The 24,910-nt window shown below is 39.6% G+C and overlaps 1 protein-coding gene across 1 annotated transcript in view; it reads left to right on the plus strand.

Moving 5' to 3' along the window:
- The first annotated feature begins 9,611 nt into the window (after positions 1–9,611).
- Positions 9,612–24,910, plus strand: part of Pawr (pro-apoptotic WT1 regulator) — a 64,985-nt gene continuing 49,686 nt past the window's right edge. The window contains exons 1-2 of the mRNA XM_048359089.1: positions 9,612–9,829; positions 10,280–10,951. Of these exons, the coding sequence (XP_048215046.1) occupies positions 10,432–10,951 (520 nt within the window). The 5' untranslated portion in view covers positions 9,612–9,829; positions 10,280–10,431. The remainder of the gene's footprint in view (positions 9,830–10,279; positions 10,952–24,910) is intronic.

A 24,910-nucleotide genomic window follows, 5' to 3' on the forward strand; every position in this document is an offset into this window, starting at 1 on the left:
CTATTTGAACATGATATGGGTCTATTTAGTTAGTCTAAATCTTCTTGGTTTAGTTTGAGTATATCAACATTTGCTAGAAAGTCTTCCATTTCTTCCAGATTCTCAAATTTGTTAGCATTTAACTAGAATATGTCTATGATATTCTTAGCAGAGGATCACAATAGCCCAATTACTAGGTGCATATGACCATATATAATGAAACATATCAGAATAAACCCCAAGAATTGCAAACAAGAGGTTTTTATTATGTACTGTTTGCAGTTATTTCTTTTTTTTTTTAAGTTTTTTGCAGTGTTTCTTTTGTATACTAGTTTATCTTATATGCGAAGAGGAAAGGAAATCACCGAAACAGCAAGACAAAGGATGAATTAATTCAACAATGATACTCACTAGACACTACGTTGGAAATGAACTTTACAACTTGGGGGAGAATGGAGTGAAGTGGGGAAATAGGAGAAAATGAGGGAGAGGTAACAGCATTCAAAAAGAAATGTATTCATTATCTTCCTTATGTAATTATTTCCCTGTTCATCACCTTTACAATAGAAAATAATTTATTTTAAAAAAGAAAATGAATACAGAGATAATCACTCTAGCTTATTTTTATGTTGAAGGGAATGATTTAATAGAGAAGGGGAAATTGGCTTTATATGATAAATGTTATGGTTTAGATACAAGCCGCCTTCCCAAAGGCTCAGTGTTGAAGATTCAACCTCCAGCTAGAGGATCCAAGGATTAGAAGGTGATGTATATAACTGCAGAAGCAAAACCCTTGAAAGAGGGGAGGCACTGATGGTCTTTGAGTGAGGCTGACCACTTTTTTTTTCCATTTGTCAAGGGGCTTGAACTCAGGGCCTGGGCACTGTTCCTAAACTCTTTTGCTCAAGGCTAGCACTTTACCACTCTGAGCCACTTCTGTTTTTTGAGTGGTAATTGGAAATAAGAGCTTCACTGGGACTTTTCTGACTGAGCTGGCTTTAAACCATGATCCTCAGATCTCAGCTCCTGTGTAGCCACGGGCGCCTGGCAGGCTGAGAGCTTTTTATTAAAACACAGGAAGTCCAAGTTTAAGTGAAGTATGAAGGCAAATTCAACAATTGAGAATAAGGTTGGAATAGGAGGTGATGGAGTTGAAAACACCAACATTAACTAGTCCTTTTGGAGCATAGGAGAGCAGTCATACTAGGATTATGGAACCGCCAGAAAGAATGGACTACCATGGTTATGCCTTCAAGCATATCGTTGCTGGTTTTAATCTCATTTAACTGAGCAGGTGCACACAGAAAGAAGTCTGGTGATTAACTTCAGAACTGAAGCCGAGTGAGAGACATGAAAATAATGCTAGGGTATGAGAAAATCAGTGGATCAATAAGTTAAAAATGTTTGGAATGGGATGCAAGAGTAAGTATGCTGAAGAGGTAGAATGTAGTGGTTGAAAAGTAAAATTTCAAGCTGGGTACTGGGAGCTCACACCTGTAATCCTAGCTACTCAGGAGACAAGATCTGAGAAACACAGTTCAAAAAACCAGAAGTAGAAGTGCGGCTCAAGTAGTGGAGCACCAGCCTTGAGTGAAAAAAGCCAAAGGAGAGCACACTGCCTTGAGTTTAGGCCCCAGTCCCTTCCTCCCACCCCCCCCCTCCCGACACACACACACGCAAAGAGTGTAGAACTAAGATTTTGGAGATGCATTTACAGGTATAATAATGGCAAGACTATGGGAATATATGACTGAAAAATGGTGAAGAAAAAACTGTTATTGGAGTAAGAAGGTCAAGTGCCAGAGCATCTAGGTGATCAGGTACATTGTTTTTTTTAATGTCCTTAGTGAGAAATGGCCCTAAGTGGGAGTTAATAGGAAGATAGTGATCCAGGTGCGCCTTGGTGTATAAGAATGACTGGAAACCAGGACATTGCTGACAGGGGTGCCTTCCTCTGATGATATTAAAGTCAGTCTGGGGGATAGTCTTTCCATGATCAGATATGTAAAGTAAGAAGAGATTTGTGTTGTTATTGATGTCTAGTCAAAATAGAAGTTTTTCTTAAGAAATTAGGAATATATTATATAATATAACATAAAATTATGAATGTCCAATACATTGTTTTCTTTTTTATGGCAATAGTGTAGAATGGAGATTATCAGGGTTCTATTTATGCAAACCTGAATATGTTTGTACTATTAGTGGATACATCTTCATGTAAAGTCACATGTTTTCTGCATAGATTAAGAATAATAGAATCAAACAACAAAATGCATGTAAAGTAGCACTACAGAAATTTAATACATAGTAGGTAAATGAATTTATGAATTTCTAGCTTTTTTACTTAGGGTATTTGTCACTTTGTTTTAGCTTATAATTTTAAAGTATCTTGTTATTGTAAATATTTATTTTCCTTTTCTCCTGTCCGTCTCCTGCTTTCTACTTCTTCTCCTTCTCCCCTGTTCCTCTTCTCACTTTCAGTATGGCCTCAAACACAATCCTCCTGTCTCTACTTCCAGAGTGCTGGGATTACAGGTATGAGCCACCATATTTGTTCCTATTCTCTTTCTTAAAGAACATCCATCAAATTGTATAAACTTCAGATACTATAAGACCCAGGTCTTCCAACATTAGGCCAAAATCTGGCCTAAGATTACCTGCACACAATTGAAAAAGGGAAAAAAATTACTAGTTAAATAAAACATAATTTACTATCCTTTTTATAAAAGGCAGCATGAGAGTTGCATCTATATGAAACAGAGATAAACAACAAGAGAAAACCACAGGAACATTCTGTTTTTAAGTGGCCACATCTTCAAAAAGAAGATAAAACATCTTACCATGGCAATTAGTCTCGGGTTAGGATGTAATTTAGTTAAAAGGGAAATAAGATGTAGAGGTCCCGACTGACTTGGACTGATGGACTATCCAGGAAATATGCAAAGCAGAAAAATGGGGCTTCCTATGAAACAACAGATGAAACAACACATTTCCTATGAAACAACACATTTCCTATGAAACAACATATTTCCTATGAAACAACACATTTCCTATGAAACAACATATTTCCTATGAAACAACGCATTTGTCTATGCCCCCCTCATAACTTGACTGAAACAAAAGTAAAATGATAAACCAGTAACAGCAAATGGAATAGGACATAAGAGCAAAATTTTGGATGATAAAAAATGGAAAGCAGAGATAGACTTTAGCAGAGCAGGAAAAGTGAGTTCTAAAGGCTTGCAGGAAAAAAAGTCAATAAAAAAACAGTGTTTTTTCGCTGGGTGCCTTTGACTGGTGCCTATAGCTACACAGGAGGTTGAGATCTGAGGATCAGGGTTTGAAGCCAGCTTGGGCAGGAAAATCTGAAAGACTCCAATTAAACACTGAAAAAGCCAGAAGTGGCACTGTAGCTCAAGTGGTAGAGCCGTATTCTTGAGCAAAAGGAGCTCAGGGAAAGTACCCAGGCCCAGAGCTCAAGCCCTAGGACTGACAAAAAGAAAACAATGAATAAAAATGTTTCCCCCTGTTGGGGACTGTTTTAGCCTTGGTGGAAGAAGGGCACCAAGAGTGAGGCGCTGCCCTTCCCCCAGCCCTGGGACAATGGGGGAGGGAGCCCCTCCCACCTTTCAGCCTCAACCGGAAAAGAAGATCCCCCCCCCCCCCCCGCCCCTTGGGAGGCGAACATGTGCATGCCACCATGATAGTTGCCCAGCCCAGAAAGGAAGTTCCAGGATCACTTGAGTGGCAGCACAGTCAGCCAATCAGGCAGTCACCTCAAGTCCTTCCCCTTCCGCCTTTGTCATCATAATAAATTTCTCTGTCCCGCCCTTGGAGGGCTGAGATGCATCCCACCATCGCAGCGTGTCCCTGATGCCTTCTTTCCACCCCCACTCCTGGTAACATCTGAGGGGACTGGGAGGCCTCAGCAACCTTTCCTCAACTTAGCGCAAGTCCATGAGAGTACGCCTTGGCCTTCTGCCGGCGGAAGGCAAGGCTGAGTGCTCTTTCATAGATTTTAGGGTTTAAGCATTCTCCCCGGGAGATCGGGGAGAAAGGGATTGTTCAGATCCCGACATCCCCCCACTTCTTGAAGAGGGGTTCAGAGTCTGGAAGCAGAAATATATACCTCTGAAAAAGCATCAAAAATTGGAGTAAAAACCATAAGGCTTGGTTGAAAATTGTCAAAAGAAAACCAATTCTCAAAGGCCATATGTGGCAAGGACTCAGGGCTCAGTTGCAAGCAAGTGGTCTCTGTTGATCCCAGAGGAGGATGGAAAGTTCATATTGTAAGATGTTGAATCAAATGTACTGAACTTGGACACACCAGCTTTATAAAGCATAGGGATGGATTGGAAATGTACACTGAGTATTGAGACTCCCCAGTCCTTTTTCCCTAATTGGCACTTGAAAGAGTTGTTAATAGGTAGAAACAAGTTGTCTCAGGGAAATTGATCCAGTCCCAAAGACAAGCTCTGCAGGTGCTGATGTATGACTCACAATACCTTCACAAAATGCCTGGTGAAATACCAGTGTTCTCTAAGAGTTAGGTTCTACCTTTTCAGAGAAGACCTGCTGATCAGCTATCAGTTCCTTAATCCTAAATGTGAATAGGCAAAAGACTGATGAGCAAGAAGGCTCTGACATAACAGATGAAGACTGAAACAAAGGAAAGAAGGGAAATATAGACAAGAAATGCAGTGCAATGTCAGCAGAAGAAAAATAAGAGGGAGGGAAAAGATGCCGGATATGTAACAAAAGAACAAGACAGTATGGAAAAGGAACATCTACAGAAAAGAAAATCTTCTTAGAAAAAAGTGTGGCAGAGAGAACAATTCAGTAGAGTTTGGCATAGAAAGTAGAGACAATGTATCTGAATGCAGAGTGACATTCCAGAGAGATGGAAAATAGAGAAAAGATTAAAAATTTATTAGAAAATCCTCAATAGTATACTTTGTAGGAGTTCCAGAAAAAGAGGACAAAGCAATCAACAAAGAAAAGAACTGTCAAAGAAATAGGATGAGGAAATTTCCCAGTTAAATGAAAGATCACAGATTAAAAGGATTCACTGGGCTGGGAATGTGGTTTAGTGGTAGAGTGCTTGCCTAGCATGGATGAAGCCCTGGGTTTGATTCCTCAGTACCACATAAACTGAAAAGGCTGGAAGTGGCACTGTGACTCAAGTGGTAGAGTGCTAGCTTTGAGTAAAAGAAGCTCAGGGACAGTGCCTAGGTCCTGAGTTCAAGCACCAAGACAGGCAAAAAAATAAAAAAGATAGAAAAGAAAAAAAAGGATTCACTGAAAATCTAACATGGTAATTATTAAAAAGACTGAATCAGAGCACATCTTCAGAATGTGTTGTTAAGAAGACTCAAAAGCTTCCAGAGAGAATACAGGAAAAAAACATATAATGCAATCAGTCTAACAGCAACTCTGAAAACAAGAAGACAACAAATTGATGCCTTCAAAAGTATTAAAAATTGTTTTCAATCTAGAGTTCTATGCCCCAAGAAATATGAAGATAAAAATATTTTACAACATGCAAGATCTCCAAGAATGTGTTATTTGTACCATTTCCAGAATATAATGTGGATGTACTTCTCTAAAATGAGGGCAAAAGGAGAGGAAACTACAGAAGAAAGCTGGGGAGCTAGTGGTTCATGTCTATAGTCTTTGCTATTCAGGAAGCTCTCATCTAAGGATGACAGTTCAAGGCTTGAGCATGAAAGTTCTTGAGACTCTTTATCTCCAATTAACCACAAACAGTAAGAGTGGGAGCTGTGGCTCATGTTGTAGAGTGCTAGACTCTACAAACTCTGAACAAAAACTCAGGGCCAGAGCCCACGCCCTGAGTTCAAGCCCCTGTTCTGGAGAAAACACATACACACATACCGAAGAAATAATAAGAGGTCTGCACACACACACACAGGATTGTAAAATGTTAGGAAAGCATAATCTCAGAATCACAACAAAATAATAGTATTAAAATCAATCCAGACTAAAGCATAGGATTGAGGGCTCCAGAAGAGATGTTTCCAATAAGAACAGAACTGTTAAGTTTCTCAGTGTGAGTTTAAGCTGCAATGAGAAAAGGAAAATTTGGGTTAATCTTTTTGTAGTATTTTTTTTTTTACAATAATTTTGGTAGTACTAAGATTTAAATTTAGGGCCATTGCACTCTACCTCTTGAGACACACATACAGCTCTAGTTTGTGGGGAGTATATAGAAAACTATGCTAGTGATTTTTTTTTTTTTAAGAAGAAGTTTCAACCTCAGGAAATGCAAACAGTTTTGTAACAAGGAAAATCAGTTTTAAGAAAATATGAAAGAAATGCAGAATATACTACATGGCTTTGCTGGGCATAAAATATAGCCACATTCAATAAAAATCCAAGTGCCAGTGGCTCACATCTGTAACTCTGGTAACTCGGGAGGCTGAGATCTGAAGAGGATGGTTGGGAGCCAGCTTGGGCAGAAAAGTTCATGAGTCTCCATCTTCCAAATAACTAGTATGAGGCAGGGTGTGGCTCAAATGGTAGGTAGGGTGCTAGCTGAGCAAGCATGCTGAGCACATTAAAACCTTGAGTTCAAACCTGAGTATAAAAAACAACACAAGAATGACAATGCATAGTTAGTAAAAGGTAGCTAATTTCTCTTACAGTGAAATGTCTGAAAATGAGGGGAGAAAAAGTGCAATAGCAAATAAACACATTACAAAAATCCCTAAAGAATGATATAATCAGTTTAATGAGTTCCAAGTGGGGTTTGGGTAGCAGGGAAGGAAGATAAGGATTGCTGTCTTTAGTTGTATGCCTCATAGGACTAAAGTGTTTAACTTTTTATACTATATATGAGTGTTATTTTGATTCAAGGTTGAACTGCATATGCTGCAGAAATATTTGCATTGAAGTCAAAATGGCTATTTCCCAATGTACTATTAATTGTTTCAACACACACAAACTGGGTGTTTCATGTCATTGCTAGTTTTCTTTTCTGAAAAACATTAAGCAAGCCATAACATTTATAATCAATTTCACTCTGACATATTAAAATCAGTGTTTTCATTTTGCCAGCATTGTCATAGTTTCCTTCATTACTAAGGCAAGTAGATCACAAAATATTTATGGTAGGCTCTCAAATGTTCTCAACTGTTTCCCGGGGAATGCAAGGGGGTGTTACTGGCATCTATAAGGTAGAAGTCAATGACAGTGAACTGGGCAAATCCTTAACCACAGATATATCCAGCCCCAAATGTAAACAGTACTGAGATTGAGAAATTAAGTTCTATGTTTTTGAGGATTATTTCATCAGAACTCTATACATAAAGACTGATGATAAACAAACATCTTGCAGTTCATCACTGATTCAGCTTAATATCTTGGCCCAATGTTGGATGTGGTCTGGGTGTGAAATACATCTTTGGGAATATTGAGAACGGTAAAGGCAAATGTATAATAAGTGATAACGATAACAAAACACAGTGCTTTGTACCTCAATAATCTCTTTCATCCATAGTTCCATGGGCACTTTATAGACTAATAATAACTACTCTGGTCCTCACGTATTACCTTTTATCTCAGATCCTTAGGCACTTTCACAGCACTCTCACACGCAGGAAGTATTATTATTCCAATTTTATATGTAAGTAAACAGAGGTAGAAAAGTTAAGCAACTTGCCCAAAGCCACGCAAGTCAGAAGTAGCCAACACTTCTGACTCACAGCCCATTAATACTAAGAGAACTGGTGTCAAAGATGCAGTGATAAATTTATATAGCATAAGTGCTATTCTAGTTCATTCAGTCTATTGTTTTCAAGTTCATATTGTATGTTTCGTTCCTCTTCTAGTACACCTGGTCTCTCAAGATACTTCTTAAGAGAACCAAGACTGTTTCCTAGCTGATTGATAGGATTGATGAGTTCAAACCCCAAGACGAGCAAAAATAATTTTTAAAAATATGCCATAACTGCTGATTTTACAGTAAGGAAAACTGCTGAGTTTCAGAGAATTTAAATATATGCTCAAGATAGCTCAGTTACTTAGCATACATTTGAATCCAAATTGACTATATTTTCTTTCCAACATGCCCTCCAAAGACAAAATTCTCTAAGTTAGAAAAGTACATGAGTCGCATATATTTAACATTTAATTCTCATCCCCAAACCTTAAAAATTAAAAAAAAAAACTGTAACAGCTATTTCAGGTGATGCCCTCACATTCCTACCAGCTAGGCAAATGGCCAGTTGGTGTTTCAAACCTACCCCGAAGGAAGGCATTTACATTTCCAAGGAATTTTCCATTTTCTGGTTTACCAAAATATTCACTGCAACAGCTTGACCAAAAGGTCAGAATTGTGGGAGCTTCTCTCTGGGAGATAGAGCATGTGAATTATTTTCTCCTGCTCCCATTCCTGTGGCAGACACATAATAACGCCCACCTACCATGTGCCACCTGGGCAAAACAGGAATAAGTAGGAGGAAGGATTTGTGTTAGGTAAGCCAGTGACTCCGGGCTCTGTTTGTTTGTTTGAACAAAAATGGAACTCTGGCATTACTTGGATATCATAAAGTCTGTTTCCTCTGGTGCCTGTCAGTGGAGCCCACCAACCCCGATCCAGAGGCCTTAGGTGACTTTCATCAAAGCTTTACCCTGTGGCTCAAGGAGGATGGAGAAACACAGATTATGAACATTACACACACACACACACACACACACACACACACACACACACACACACACACACTGCCCTGCCCCAGCTCATCTCAAATCAAGATCCGTGCGGCTTTAGTTCTTTGGCAAGGAGTTTTGCTGCTAAATCCACTATTGGTAAAGAGGTGATGTAGATATAAGGTTAAGAGAGTTATACATCAAGTGAGACCAGGATAGGCAATACAATACATTGCCAGGAGTTTTGACAAGCCTGAAAGCCTAAGGTTTAAAAGTAAATTTTTGATAATTCACTGACAGTTTTAGCCTTTTAGCTAACTCCTTTCTCCGGGACACTAGTTTTCTTCTGTTTCTCAGCTTGCCTCTGCCCCCTCCCCCCTCTCATATGGATACTTTTAGTTGTGCAAAAGGGTTACCAATCAACATTCAGTTTATAAGTACAACGCATCCTGATCAATACCACCCAGGGCACTCTATTGATCAGGAGGGTGCCAGGTTCTGGATCAATTCTGCAATACTGTCTACCAAGTCTAGCAGGTCTGAGAAGGGAGGAGTGGGGAAGAGACAAGGAAAACGACCGCCCGGGTATTTTCCCATCCCGACGAGCCAGGTCCTGAATCATCATCCCAAGCTGATCGCACTTTCCTTCCACAGTCGAAACTTTCCCAGGAATCACGCGATCTTGTACTTAAAAGGAAGAGCGGTGGGAGACAAACGAGAGGGAGAAGAACAGCTCCAAGAGACAGAGGCGTGGAATCTGAGGCGCCGCACCACCAGACGCCACGAGGCTGCTGGCCCAGGAATGCGCGGTCGGACCGCGGGCCGCCGGAGGAAGGGCCACAGGGAGGGGCGGGCCGGACGCCGCGCGGCGCACCTGAGCGCGAGGTGGGCGGGGCCCGGGGCGGGGCGTCGGCGACCAGGCCCTGCCCTCTCGCGGCCCCTCGCTCGCGCGCCGCTTCGGGTGTTTCCGCCAAGCTTCGGCGCCGCTCGGGTCGCAGCCGCCCCTCGTTCCAGCTCCCTCTCCTCACAACTCCCCAACTCGTCCCGGGGACCGCCGCGAGTTCAGGACTGGGAGTTGGCTCACCACTCCTGCTGAGCGCGCGCGCGCGCGCCCGTAGACCCATCGGTTCACCTGGGCGTTCCCTCCCAGCCCCGCGCCCGGTTCCACTTGAACTTCTGAGAGGTAAGGGGGCTGCGCTCGACCCGCGCCCCGCGTCCGGGTCCTCTCAGCCGGGCAGCCGCTGCGTCCCAGCCGCCTCCGTGAAAGGTGGGTGGCGAAGCTCCGCGCTTTGCCACGGGACCCGGGACCTCGGAGCGGGACGCGCCGACAGGTGGCGGGGTCTAGCCGGGGCTCCCCTCCCCGGCCGCCGCGCTGCGGACCCTGGTGGGACGGGGCGGGCCCCGGAGGTGGGGTCTGCGCCTCTCCCCTCCCCTGGAGGGGCGGCGACCGTCGGGGCCCTCGGTGTAGGTGCGCGGTGAGACTGCCGGGTGGGCGACGCGGCGGCTGCGGGCCGGCGGGGGGACCCGTGGGCGCGTGCGGAGGGGGAGCTCGGGGGGCGCGGCCCAGGCCGACCCGCGGGGATCTGACGCTTCTCCTCCCGCCCCCTTTTGTGTTTCCCTCCCCAACCCCCAGACCCGCCAGCTGCCGGGGGAATCGGGGCCACCCGGCACCCGGGGGTCGCTCCCTTCGCATCTCCTCGGCTGCGAGTAGGAGGCGGCGGCGGAGCCGTGGTCAGAGCCCGGTGGGCGGCCCGAGGTGAGGACCCGGCCGGTCCCTCTGGGAATATGGCGACCGGTGGCTACCGGACCGGCGGCGGCCTCGGCGGCAGCACCACAGACTTCCTGGAGGAATGGAAGGCGAAGCGCGAGAAGATGCGCGCCAAGCAGAACCCCTCGGGCTCGGCTGCCCCGACCGGGGGCAGCGGCGACCCTGCCGGGAAGTCCTCCATCGGGGCGCAGGGTACCTCGGCGATCGCCGGGGCGGCCAACGAACTCAACAACAATCTCCCAGGTGGTTCGGCCGCACCTGTTCTCCCCGGCCCCGGGGGCGTGAACTGCGCGGTCGCCTCCTCCGCCGCCTTGGCCCGCGCCGGTCCTCCGGGCCCGCGGAGACCCGAGGACGAACCCCCTGCTGCCGCAGCAGCCTCCCCGGGGATCACTACAGCCCGGGGCGAAGAGGAAGACCCGGACGGCGCCCCTGAGAAGGGTAGGAGCTCGGGCCCCAGTGCCAGGAAAGGCAAGGGGCAGATCGAGAAGAGGAAGCTGCGGGAGAAGCGGCGCTCCACCGGCGTGGTCAATATCCCCGGCTGCGGAGGTGAGCGGGGCGGGGCCGGGACCTGGGCCGGGACCTGGGCCGGGGCTTGGCGGGTGCTAGGCGGGGGCGGCTGCCTGCTGTGTCTTCCAACAACCGTGCTAGTTCCCTCTCTTTTGCTTGCTCTTTCTGCCTCTCCTTGCTCCGAGTCATGTCAGGCAGGCAAGGAGTTGTTGGAGTTTTACTTCGGGCAAACACTTCCTGGGAAGTTCCCCAAACCAAGGACAACACGTGCTTTTTTTTTTTCTTTCCAGTTTTCCTAAGTTCTCTCAGCTTTAGAATGGGAGAAAAGACTGCTTTAGAATGCTGGAAAAGACACCTTGTGATTCCAGTAATTGCCTCTAGATATATCTGTTTATGTTCGATCAGTTCGGAAAATTGATTAATGGCTGTGATAATGGAGTTTCCCACGTGTCCATGTCAAGTTACCAGATTGTTTATCTCTTCCCTCTCACCAGTGTTTACAAGCACCTGTAAAGAAAATGTGGTTTTAGGAATATCAAGGCAGCCTTATCCGTAAGGAACGCGAGATGAGTATCTGCACCAGAACCTATATAAATCAACTCTATAAATAGTGCTCTCCAACAGACTTCCCCCCCCCCCCCTTGAGTGATATTTAGGTCAGTAGGGATGTTGAAACAATTCATACACTTACAGATCTCATCTTGTATTTAAGTATCTGGAAACATTTGTGATAGGTGTGCTTTTTGTGTATTATTGGAATTTTTGATGAGTCTAAAAACATTCCTTCAGGCAGCTGCCAGCATCCCATTAGACATACACACACACACACAAAATGGTGTATGTAGTGTGTAATTTACATAATCAACTTGAATCAAAACAGAACAATCCCAGACAAGTTTAGGTAACTTTATAGTTCCTGTGTTTGGAAAGTGGTTTAACTACCTTGTTTCATTTAAGTAGCCACAACTTTTCCTGAGTATTTTTTTTTTAAATTTTTATTTCACATTTCCCCCTCTTTTTTCCTGGCCTAATTTACTCAACTTTGTTACCCACTAAATGATTATTAAAATTTTTTACTAACTCCAGTGGTGGAGTGCTTGCCAAGCATGCACAAAGTCCTAAGTTTGATCCCAAGCTTTGGAGGGACCTGGTGTGATGTCACAGGCCTGTTATCCCAGTCCTTTGACAGGCTGAGACAGGAGGGTCATGAGTTCAAGGCCATACTGGACTCAAGTATGTTTTGAGGAAAAATTAACTTTGTGATTTAAGTGAAAGTATTTGCAATAATACATCTCACTTTTAAGTACTAATATGATTTCCATACCCGTGTCTCTGTAGAGTGAACTTTCATGTAAATGTTTTTAAAGATTTTTATCAGCCAGAAGAACTGTCCTCTGTGGTTTGCTACTTGTACAAAATATCTGCTATTCATTAAATTGCTTTCAAAGGAATTTATAAGAGTGGTAATCAAATTTCCACTTTTTAAACATAAAAATAGAAGATTAAAGGGAAATTGAAGACAAGACTTGGAAAAGCTACATTCCTCAACTTTAAAAGTAGCTTATGGGCCAAATAAAAGAATTTGTCATTTTTAATCTTTTCTCATTGTTCATCTGACAGGGGTCTTATTTTGGGAAATATCTTGGCAGATGTTAAACTTCACTTTCTGTCTGGCTGCCTGTGCTAAAATTATATTTTTAAGTACTTTAAAAAAACCAAGGGTGATGTTCACTAAGGGAAATCAGTAGGGTATATTTTGGAAGATCTGAAGAATCATCCTTTGTTTACTCCTTTCTCTGAGGGAAACTAGTGCTGAGAATGTAGATGACTCCCCACTACAATTGAGTCTAATGCTCTGGAATGTTTTTCGTTTGGGTGTTGGCAACTCCTAAATTTAATCTTCCTTAAAAACAAACAACCCAGGGTACCATTTTTTTTCTTGTCTGTGGAATTTGAACCTTTTTTATTGACTAGGGAATTGAGGACTGCTTTCTCTCAGTGGTAACTATGGCTCTCTGTTTCAAGCAGTAGGAACAAACAAAGCAAAGTAATATTTTACCACAGTATCTAATTAGCAGTCATACTTCTTGAATGCCTTCTTTCCAGGTTTTTCAGGCTTTTACTGCAAAACAGAAGCTAGTCCTTTCCTATATCTATAGATGGTTGTTCTTTTAGAATCACACATTATTTCTTCTAGTTTTCAACAGTGAGAATGGGTTTGTTGTGTAATAAATATAGTTTTGCATTCTGGTTTCAAAAAGTCACTATATTTTATAAACCTTCCAGATATTAAAAATATGTAAAAGGATGAAACCCAACAGTCTGTCAGTAGCTAAAAGTAGATATATTTCATCTGATGTTGAATAAGACTCTTCTGACTTCCATACAATATTTTCAATCAAGTTTATATTATACTACCATATTGTTAGTATGCAGAGGACCTATTTTGGTAGTTAAGTACTATTCTTTCAGGAAGTACATATTAAACATATGCATGACACATTCATTGTGGCTTTCACTAACTCCTGTTATTAGTGACAGAGTGTTCTATAGTATCATTGTAAAGGTAATATTGTTAATGGAAGCTAAAGATACTAAATCAAGTAGCAGATAGTTTTACTAAAGAAAGCAGGTTAAAAGCTGAAACTGACTGATGGAGAGGTAGGGAGTAGGGTGGGTATTATCTGTGATGATTGTGTAAGCTCAAACACCCAGATGCCCTTCAATGAGAAAACTTTACTTGTTCTCATTTATTAAGTGAAAAAAAAGCTTTTTCCTCAATTTTACTTTGTTTTTATTATATTTTACCTTTTAATCTGAAGGAGATAATTTGTGTGTGACAACATACTTCCTACTAAGTTTTGTGTATGTTTGTTAGATCAGACAAATGTATACTGACCTGTATTCTAGGCACTGTACTGTGCAAACTGTAGAAAACAAGAAAAATAAGGCAGTGTGTATTCTCAATGAGCTATAATCTGGAATGGAGGATAAAGTGCTGTGTAACAGTTTTAAAAGCATGGTAATGAAGCATATAATTGATTATTAGACTACTGTGTGTGCAAAGGGAAAAATTATGCTAGGACAGACTACTGAGGATGAGAGTCTTGGCTTGAGTCATGTATGTATGTACCTATGTATTTACACATAAATCTCCACACATCTACATACAAATACAGTACTTTAAATGTCACAGTGCAGTGGCTAACTTTGTCACTACAATGAAACCATGTGCTGATCTTAAAATAAATGCTCCCCATACTGATTCCTTGCCCTCTCTGCCCTCCACTCCCACTCCCTTATGATTTAATGAGTCTGGGATGGATCCCAGGCATTAATGTTTTTGTAAGTTCCCCATGTAATTCTAATGTGAATCTGGGTTAAGAACTATTTGGCTGCAATCTGAGGATACAGAAATGAGTAGAAAACAAGCACTGCCCACAAAATACTCTCAAGTAAAATGAGGAAATATGGCAAACACAGGGAATATAGTTTAGCTTAGTCTCTGAACAGGATACCTAATTCACAGAGATGTTGAAGACAACTTCCCAGACAATTGTAAATGCATTCTTACAGTGTCTGTGAAGTTACTGCCATGGTGTAGATTTACATGAATGAGGTAATAGAGGTAGTTCCAGAGAGTATAGAAGCTTTCCATAGGTAATGGTGACACTGAAGTTTTGGTTTAAGTCTAAAAAGTAAACCTGCATTGAAAGCTTACATTTGTGCAGTGGTGCTATAGTATTCAGAATACCAGTCTCATCATATCAATCTCATATAGTGGTTATTTTTGTGTGTGTCAGTCATGAGCCTTGAACTAAGGGCCTAGGTGCTGTCGCTAGTGCTCTATCACTTGAATCACAGCTCCACTTTTGGCTTTTTGGGTAATTTAGTGGATAAGACTAAGTCGTTTGGGTAGTTTAGTAGATAAGACTCTTATAGACTTTCCTGCATGAGCTGACTTAGAACTGCAATCCTCCAGCCTCCTAAATGGCTAGGATTATAGGTATGAGCCACAAGCACTTGGATGATTATTCTTTTAACTCTGTTTCCAGAGGAGGAAATGAAGGTGTATAGAGTAAATGCCTCAAAATCCAGACATGTGTAATTATTTGTCACCTTACAAAGATTGCATAGGAAGAAAATGATAGGACAGTATTTTAAATATTCTTGTATTTTGTATAAGTGTACATCTGTGGGGATTTTTAGAGAATTAACTTGCCTTCCATTATTTAGTATATTTTCTTAATTTTTTTTTCCCCCTTAACTTCTTATCAGAATTATCTTAAATAATGTAAACATCTAAGTGAAGGGAACAGTGAGTGTGGAGTTGAATAGAAATTCAGGTCAAATGTGTAGGCTAAGAGATTGCTTTCTGATCTTCTACCCTGTAATCTATAGCTTTCTTGTATAAAATTATTTTTGGCTATCAGTTTAAAAATGTGAATTTTTATATTATTTAAATGATACATTTTTCTGTCAAGATGGGCTGTCTACTCCATAATTTAAACTTGAATAGCAAAAGAGAGGATAAAAGAGCATTTACTGTGCAGAACTCCCTTTCACAGAAACACAATGTAGGGCATGATTGTTCAGTGTATTTATTGAGTATTGCATAGAACATGTTCTACTTGGTAAGCTGTAAATCCACGTAATTTAAGAAATGCTTTTTGGTAATCCCATTATGTTCCAGACTGTCCACCTTGCTGTGTGATGAGTCAGGAGAGAAATTAAAGATGACTCAGAGTTGGAGAAAACTTGGGTTTTGAATGTGGTCAATATAGGATAAGCACCATGGTTGCTTAGTAAGAGTTCGACTGTTTTAAATGTTTGAGTTCATTGGTAAAGCAAATTGAAATTTCAGCATTATCAGGATTTGTAATGTTTTGTTTGAACTGGGATGCTATTTCTCATAAAAATAATGATTATTACTCAGATGACTTGAAAGTATGTTGTCAGGCACTGTTACAAGCACTTCCCACATACTGGTGCATTTAATTGTCACTGTAGCCCTATGGGGAAATGGGGCAGAGACTGCAGGTTACTAACTTGCCTGAAGTCATCTGTAGTGACAAGTACAGGAGGTTTTCATTTACAGTCTGGTCCTTACTAACTGTCTTGTTATACTTGACTGTATTATTTACACATCTACTTACCTAGTTTAATGGGGCTGGGAATGTGGTTTAGTGGTAGAGTGCTTGCCTAGTATTCATGGAGCCCTGGGTTTGAATCCTCAGCACCACATATACAGAAAAAGCCAGAAGTGGCTCTGTGGCCCAAGAAGTAGAGTGCTAGTCTTGAGCAAAAAGAAGCCAGGGACAGTGCTCAGGTCCCAAGTCCAAGCCCCGGGACTGGTAAAAAAGAAAAAAAAAATACAAAGTGTGGCACAATTTAAGATGCTGATATAATTACTATAAATTTGAAATTAGACTTTATAAAAGATAAAATTGGGACTTGAGTGGAAAAAATTGAGAACTAAATGTTAAAAATTAGCTTTAAAATTCTGACTTAAAATTATTATCAAGCGGCTTGTTTATGTTATTTATTGTTTTGATGTTACTGTTTTGCAGCTATGATATAAGCCAGAAAGTAATTATGCTTTTGAATAGTAATACTGATACAGTGTTTGAGTTTAAAATTATTTGTAATTATTATCACTGAAGTATTGTTAGTGCATTTTTTTCCTGTTAGAAATTGTGATATCATTCACATACCATAAAATTTACCCATCTAAAGTATAGGATTTGGAGATATGGGATAGATAAAGGGATAGCATTTTCCTATTTAGGGAGCTCAGAATTCAATCTTTAGCACAGAAAAAAAATACAGTTTTAATTAGACAAAGTGCTTTTGTAATTTCATCTTAATTTTTTCATTATGTCTTCAGAACTTGTGGTATCTAAGTTTTAGCTCGCTGTTTCGTAAAGTAATGATATCCAAGCCATTAGAAGAGAAGAATTTAAAATAATTTGTTATCACTCAGATTTCATAGAGGAAAGAAATAATGATGGAATCTTCTTGATTTAAGTTTCTCAAAATGTGGACACTTGTTACTGTTTGTGACTTTGGTATAAAGGATGTTTATTAGAATAGTTTATTTCCATTTTTACATATCTTTCATAGAGATTACAGAGTTCTATCATCTTATCATTTGGGAATTGATTTATAGTTTTAAATATGGAGTTTTATACTGTTTAAAGGTTTACTAATGTTAAAGCAGTATCTTAGAAGATGTGGCTGGGATTGTGTGATAGACCACTTGTGCTAGTGTCACCTGTTTTATTTTCAGTACACAAAATTATACTGATAGTGTTTGCTTATGGCAGTGGAGGAAAGGAAGAAATTGAAGCGAGTGGTATTTTCATTAGAATTAAAAGTCACAAAACTGGATGCTTTGAGCTGAAAAAGTCTTTAGAAGTGATCTAGTCAGAAAATTGGGTGTTGTTGCAAACCAGTAATCTGAAAGTTGGGAGGCTGAAGTATTACAAGTCCAACCTGCCCACAAAGCAAGAGCATGTCTTTAAACTGAAATGTTGAATTGAATTCCCTTTGACCTACTAATTATAGATAATATTTTTAAAAATTAAGATTTTTTTAAAAAAGGACCATGACTTTTTATTTTTTTTAATTATTTATTTATTTATTTTTTTGGCCAGTCCTGGGCCTTGAACTCAGGGCCTGAGCACTGTCCCTGGCTTCCTTTTGCTCAAGGCTAGCACTCTGCCACTAGAGCCACAGCGCCACTTCTGGCCGTTTTCTGTATATGTGGTGCTGGGGAATCGAACCCAGTGCCTCATGTATACGAGGCAAGCTCTCTTGCCACTAGGCCATATCCCCAGCCCCAAGGACCATGACTTTTTAAAAGAAATAGCTTATTTATTTGTTTCTTTGCTTTTTTTTTTTTTTTTTTTTTTTGTGCCAGTGCCTGTGCTTGAATTCAGGGCCTTGTGCTCTCACAGAGACCTTTTGCTCATGGCTGGTACCCTTTACCACTTGAGCTATACCTCCAGTCTGGCCCTTTTTCTGGTTAATTGGAGATACCAGTCTTGCAGATTTTTCTACCCAGATTGGCTTCAAATCATGATCTTCAGGTTTCAGCTAGGATTTCACAAGTGAGACCCACCTTCTGGTCATGATTTTTGTTTTTAAGCAGCAGCATTAAGTAGTCTTCACAGAATGCTTTTACTTCAAAACTTAGATATTTTAACCTCATCTTTCTTATTTATAGCAGAACTTACCTCTAGAAGATCTTCCACTGCTCCCACTGTCACAATACTTCCTACTTACTGACATCAGAACCTTGTCATTTTTTTTCCTTTCTCAGATATTCAGCTCTGCTTATTAGTTCATCTTACCATGTAAGAATATTCCACTGGGGCCCGGCTCTAACATTTTTTAATTGACTTTTTTTTAGTTGGTTTATTCAGAAGCATTTGTCTGTGGTATGCTTCAGATTCAGTGAATATAAATGTATTCACCAAGGAACTTCTAGTATTCTCTCAAGGAGGAAAAAATGAACAAACAACCAAAACAGTTATAATTCAGTGTAATAAGAATAGTGATGGAGAAAAGAACAAATACTGAACTAGCAGAGAAAGGAAGTCATTAAGGGAAGCAGGAATCACTTTATACAAAATTAGCCTCACTTTTTCTTGCTCAGAAGGATTTTACCAGGTGAAGGGACCAGTAACGTTCTATTTTGGTAGAGCAAATAGCATGTGCAGAGGCTCAGCTGGAAAATTATAGTAGTAAATGCTTACTGTATACACAGCACTGGGGTGTGTGTGTGTGTGTTCATGTCATTTTTTTTTTTTTTCATTTACAAGATGAGGAAGTTGAGCCTCACAGAAGTTATCACTTGCCTATAGGCTGTGCTGGCAAAACTTGGCTTTGACTTCAGATCTGTTTGGATGCCTTTGCTCACATACTGGTTATCACTGTTGAAAATAAGTATGATGCGTACTAACAAAGGAAACCTTAATGTGCAGAGAATTGGTAGTGAATGTGAATGAAGAAAAATTAACAAGGAATGACTTGAACCATTTATGGGGATCCGAATGACCTGTCAAGGATTCAGACTGTTTTGTGCTGTTATTTGTTAGCATTATTGACTAGACATTTCCTTCCCCTCTGTACACACCTGTTTATACAATAACTTTCAGAGCTTCTGGAAAGGAAAAAGTTTGCCTTTCTAATATGAAATCATTGTTCAGGAAGAGATATATCTATTCAAAAGTATTGAACAACATAAAGTGGTGTAAAAATAATAGACATGTAGGAAAATAGTTCATGAACAAGGTAGAAACTAGGGAATAGGATCTGGCAAAGTGATACTAAGTGATTCTTTTGACTGTAGAAACAAATGTGTTATTTAAAAATATATGAATATCATTGGAGATGGACAGAATGGAGTGAAGATGAGGGGCTCTAGTGATGGTAAGTTGCTAGTCTGCTGTGAGTTTATTAGTTAAGATTAGAAGTTTATTAGTTTGGAATTTGTCCTGCACGAATATCGAAGCAGTCATTTATTGAACTTTTAGGTTCTTCCCATAGTTTTGAATGTCTTTAAAGGATGAGCTCATTGTCTTTGAATTTTTTCCTAAGTATTGTTTAGTTTCTACAGATATTCCTTTCCTCCCTTTCTTTTTCCTTTTATGTATTTGGGAACTTATATTCTTTTCTAAGTCACATTTTAAGAATGTATATTTAGTTTTGATGATAGGTAGAAAATTTGAAATAAGACAACATAATCAGGATTGTGCAAGTTGAAATGTAGATTACCATTTAAATCTGACACATTTTTCTTCCATTTTTATATGTTTGGATTAAACTATATGTACATTTTTAAAGCCTTTTATAGGGGCTGGGAATATGGCCTAGAGGCAAGAGTGCTTGACTCGCATACATGAAGCCCTGGGTTCGATTCCCCAGCACCACATATATAGAAAATGGCCAGAAGTGGCGCTGTGGCTCAAGTGGCAGAGTGCTAGCCTTGAGCAAAAAGAAGCCAGGACAGTGCTCAGCCCTGAGTCCAAGGCCCAGGACTGGCAAAAAAAAAAAAAAAAGCGTTTTATAAAGCTTATTTTGAAAGCAGAGATGTTACTTCTCTCTCTTTTATTTATTTATTTTTTTGGCCAGTCCTGGGCCTTGGACTCAGGGCCTGAGCACTGTCCTGGCTTCTTTTTGCTCAAGGCTAGCACTCTGCCACTTGAGCCACAGCGCCACTTCTGGCCATTTTCTATATATGTGGTGCTGGGGAATCGAACCCAGGGCTTCATGTATACGTGGCAAGCACTCTTGCCTCTAGGCCATATTCCCAGTCCCTCTCTCTCTTTTAGTTTATTATATAAATACGAGTCTCATAATCTAATGATGACTGTAACTTGTAGTTTTGAGATCTAATTTCTGTAATTATTTTTTGGTACACATATAAAGTGAATATTTAGATATGTAGAGAATCATTCTGTAAATAAGATATAATGTTTTGTTATTAGTATCCTATGAAAACATCTTCGTGTATCTATAAATATGTGGCTATCTTGTTATTCTTAATGACTACAGAATATGCTATAATTTGGATTTTCCAGTGTGTTATCTTGTTAGTGCTTGTTATATGTTAGACATTGTACTGGCCCTTTTGAGGTGCTTTTACTTTTAGGATTTGGACAAACTCAAAGTTCAAGTAATTTATAACTTAATTTTGTTATTCAAATTTGTGTGAATGATAATGGTTTTCTCATTAGCTTCATACTGACTTTTATCTGTGTCAAGAGTTAGGATATTGCATTCTCAATCAGCACTTAATCTCTATTTGTGAGATGAAACCACACCAAATTTTAACAGAGATAATGTAATAGTATTGTTAACTAGGGAACAGGGAAGGTAGGTGGGAATACTTAAGATATCATGGAAGTAGCAATTAGAGGAAACATTTTTTTTTCTTTTCAAAAATTAAGAAAATCAAAATTTAAATGTTGTAAAAGGTTATTGAGAAAGAAGTGATGGAAAAAATCTAGAAGCCTTGTTGAGCTTGTGGGGCTGAGACTCAGACATCTGAGAAGGAGACATTGTTTGTCTGGTCCTGGGTTACTGAGTTTGAAAGAGGGGCTCAGCCTCAGATCTGTGAAGAGGGCCCTCCAACTCTGGATGCACATGCAGGAGGTAGGGGGTGGGGAGTGGGGGTGGGATGGGGGGAGAGGTTGGCTCAGCTGCTGCTCCTTGAATGAGTACTGTCAGAGTGAAAAAGTGAGGCTTAGGTGAAAGGGACAGGAACAGGGAGAAAAGAAGTAAGTCCCTGGAAGCAGAATTAAAGGAGCAGATCCTTTCTCCTTTCAGTTTCCTTCTAGCTTTGTATAAAACAAATGTGATTAAGTTGGCTCACTTAATAATTGTAACTGAGGAAGTCGGCTTCTAACTGCCTATTTGATAATATTGAGAAATAATTGTTCATTATTTTAGTTGTGGTCATTACATAGAGTGTGTTTTAAAGGGATCCTTTTAGAGATTACACATGAATATATTTAGAGATAACATATGCTTAGAATTTTGCTTCCTGGTAATACAGGGTGAAGCAGTAAATAGAAATGTCAGTGAAACTGGAAGTGGTTGAAACTGGTGATACACCAATGAGGACACACTTTATTGTTTTCTCTATTGCTATATGTGTGTGAAATTTTCTAGAAAAATTAAAGTCTTCTTGTAGATGCATGCATGTTAAAACATTCAGGTTGAGAGGTTTGTATGTGGTCCTTGCAGGCATCAGAAGGTGTAAATGGAGGGATAGGCTGGAGAGTGGGGACTATAGGGTGGTGGCTGAGTGCAGTCAGGGACAACCTCTCAGGAACAGAGCTTTTGAATTGAGATCTGAATTTTAGAAAGGAGCCATCCATGTAAAAAGCAGGGGAAGGAGCTAAGGGGAAAATGTTTTAGGTAGAGGGCTTAAGACTTTCCAGAGTCTTTAACTTTCCAGAGATACTTAGAAATGTTTACTTATTTATTTTTTGTTGATTCAACATTATTTCAGAAGAACTAACTAGAAGAGATTATGTCCTTTGTTTTTGCCTGCCTTCATTTCTAGATGGCAAATATTTTAATTCAGAGAAGCTGCTTTTACCTTAAATGGACAGAACATAAGGTCAGTGTTTCTAATATGTTGGCTTAAACCCTTATTGTATAGTTGAAGCCTACCCATACAATTCTTCTGGAGATGAGGTTCATTCAATAGCCCATATAAATGGGTTATTTAAGATGACAAACTGATTAGGGAAAAGAGAAGTTAAACTTTACAACAGTGAAAATTTAACTTGTAGCATAGTTATCCAACATTTAATTTGTAGAATAGTCTGAAGTGACAGTGACATCAGCTCACCAGGCAACCTAATGAAAACATAGGTTTTGATGGCATCAGGCTTATGAGTAAATGATTCATGTTACCGAAGGAAATAAATTTTCTTACAGCTTGAAACATTAAAAATATCTACAATTTTATTGTAGAAAAGAGAACAAGTAGAGGAAAATAAGGTAGTGTAAAGAATCTTTTGGATGATTGTAGCACCACTTTCAATAATTATCAACTACAATAATTATTGATTTATGGCCAGTTGTATTTTATGTAGCCTTTCAAATTCACATTAGTTTTAAGAGATCCATATTAAATATCCACTGTTCAATTTTTTATTATCTCATGTATCTTTTATATTTTGTCCAAAGTCTCTATGCAGCAATTGGTAGCTGTGTCTCTTACCTTTCTTTCTGTTTTTATGTTCTCTCTTGCTCTCTTTCTATCTTTCTCTCTCTTGTACTTCATTCATTTGTTGAGTAAAGCTGGCATTGGCCTTAGTGTTTCATACAATCTGGATTTTGCTGGTTGCATCCCTATGGTGGTATTTAATATAATCTTTGGAACCTTTCATATCCTATAAATTGGTAGATTTAAACTAGAGGTTTGATCAGATTTGCTTTTTTTTTTTAATGCAAGAAAACACCATAGATACTCTTTCATCAGAGGGAATTTACAATCTGGTTGATGTTCTTTCTACAGTGTTACAGTAACTAATCAATTGTCAGATCATTTGTCACCAAACTTTTTAGTCTCCAGATACCTTTAAATACTTGACAATTAGTACTCTAAAGGGGAAATTTTAGCTTATGTTTAAATATTACTGTGTTTACTAGTGTTTGCCTTACTAGATATTTAAAATGAATTGGAAATGCCTTATTTCTTTAAAAATAATAAGAAACCTATTGCAAGTTGGGCACTGGTGGCTCACACCTATAGTCTTAGCTACTCAGAAGACAGAGTGAGATCTAAGGATCACAATTCAAAGCCAGCCTGGGAAGAAAAGTCCATGAGACTCTTATCTCCAATTAGCCAAGCAGAAAGCCAGAAGTGGAATAGTCGTTCAGTTGGTAGATCACCAACTTTGAGAGAAAATGCTCTAAGAGTCAGCATTTGGGTTCTGATCAAGCACCAGTGCAACCACACACAATTATCATAACACCAACAAAGAAGCCCATTGCATATTTATATGAATAACAGTTTTTAAGATTGACGTTTTATATTTTTGTAGTTCCTTTGATCATCCTGCTGAACAGAAGACAGCTGGATTCTCCTATCTGCTTCACCATTCAGTTTGTTGTGAAATCACATATCATGTAGCCCTTGGAGACTAGGGTGGAAAGGTCGGGTAACAGCTTAGTATTATTGTGAAAGTAATTTTGACATGTAGACTTTGTGAAAGGATCTTAGGGATCCGCAAGAGTGCCTGGTTTGTGTTTTGGTAGATGTTAGCCTAAGTACATTTTTACTAGTTGTTGCAGAATGAGATATCCTGATTCTATTTTTTTCCTTTGTAATTTAGATATTTACTTTCATCAGCATTTTAATTACCTGGAGACACAATTTTGTATAAATAAGGTAGGCTAAATGCTGAAGAGATAGAACCTTTATTACATTTGTTTTACCACTTGAAAAAGGTAAGAGGACTGGACCCCATGTGTACTAATTGAAACCACTTCCACTTAGAGAGTGATAGAAGTTAAAGGAAGGCCCACGCTCATACATTTGAGTTGCCCTCTTAAATTATTAATGTGTAGTTTGTGTCTTACAGGTTGCCTATTTTAGTACCATATCAAATAACATAAGAAACTTGCTTCAGGAGACTAAAATGGACAGAATCTTTCAGGTTATTAGATGCTGTCACCTGTTTGCTTCCTTTATAGAAATGTTGTAAAGATTAAGAAGATAATGTTTATGAATGGCTTAAAGTGCTCTTTTATTGTGAGCTGTTATTGTTAACTTCATAGGAGGAAAAAAAAATACAGGCTGTTAGTGCTTGTACATTTTTGCCAAAGTTTTTTTTAAACTAAACTCTCTAATTTGCTCCCAGAATTATTTCCAAATTTTGATCAATCTTGAAGCAAGGTGAGGAGTTGTAAGCTGTCACAAATGATAAAACCCAGAGAATAGAACTTGGAATGAAATGAAATCAAGAGAGAGGAGATTTATGTCAGAGGAGCATAAGCAATAGATTAATTAGGCATGATAAATTTTTACTTTTTGCCCTTAAACACAAATGAAAGGGGAAGGTCATCTTAATTCCTTACTTGTGTATACTTGAGAGGAAATGTAAAGTCCGTTTTCCTGTACTTTAATTGACTTTGGGAATTTTCATGACACGACAGAAATATGTTGAGATTAGTTTATTGAGCCAACTATCTATAGATCTTACAATATTTGGCAGTTTAAATAGTTATTTAATGTGGGTTGGCAGGAGGAAGGATTTGAGTTGAAGGATGGAAGGAAGCTGACTGAAGTGGAATAATCTGTCAGCGTAATAAATCTCTCTCAGACTTACTCTGTTGGTTTTGGACCTGATGAAAATTGTTTTAGAGATAAGAACTTAATATCATGGTTATGGTTTAAAGATCTATTTTAGTTATATATTTGTAGAGTAGAGCAAAATAAAAACTTGTGGGGCATCAATGTAG

Source organism: Perognathus longimembris, chromosome 1 (assembly GCF_023159225.1).
Source record: "Perognathus longimembris pacificus isolate PPM17 chromosome 1, ASM2315922v1, whole genome shotgun sequence".
NCBI classification, from domain to species: domain Eukaryota; kingdom Metazoa; phylum Chordata; class Mammalia; order Rodentia; family Heteromyidae; genus Perognathus; species Perognathus longimembris.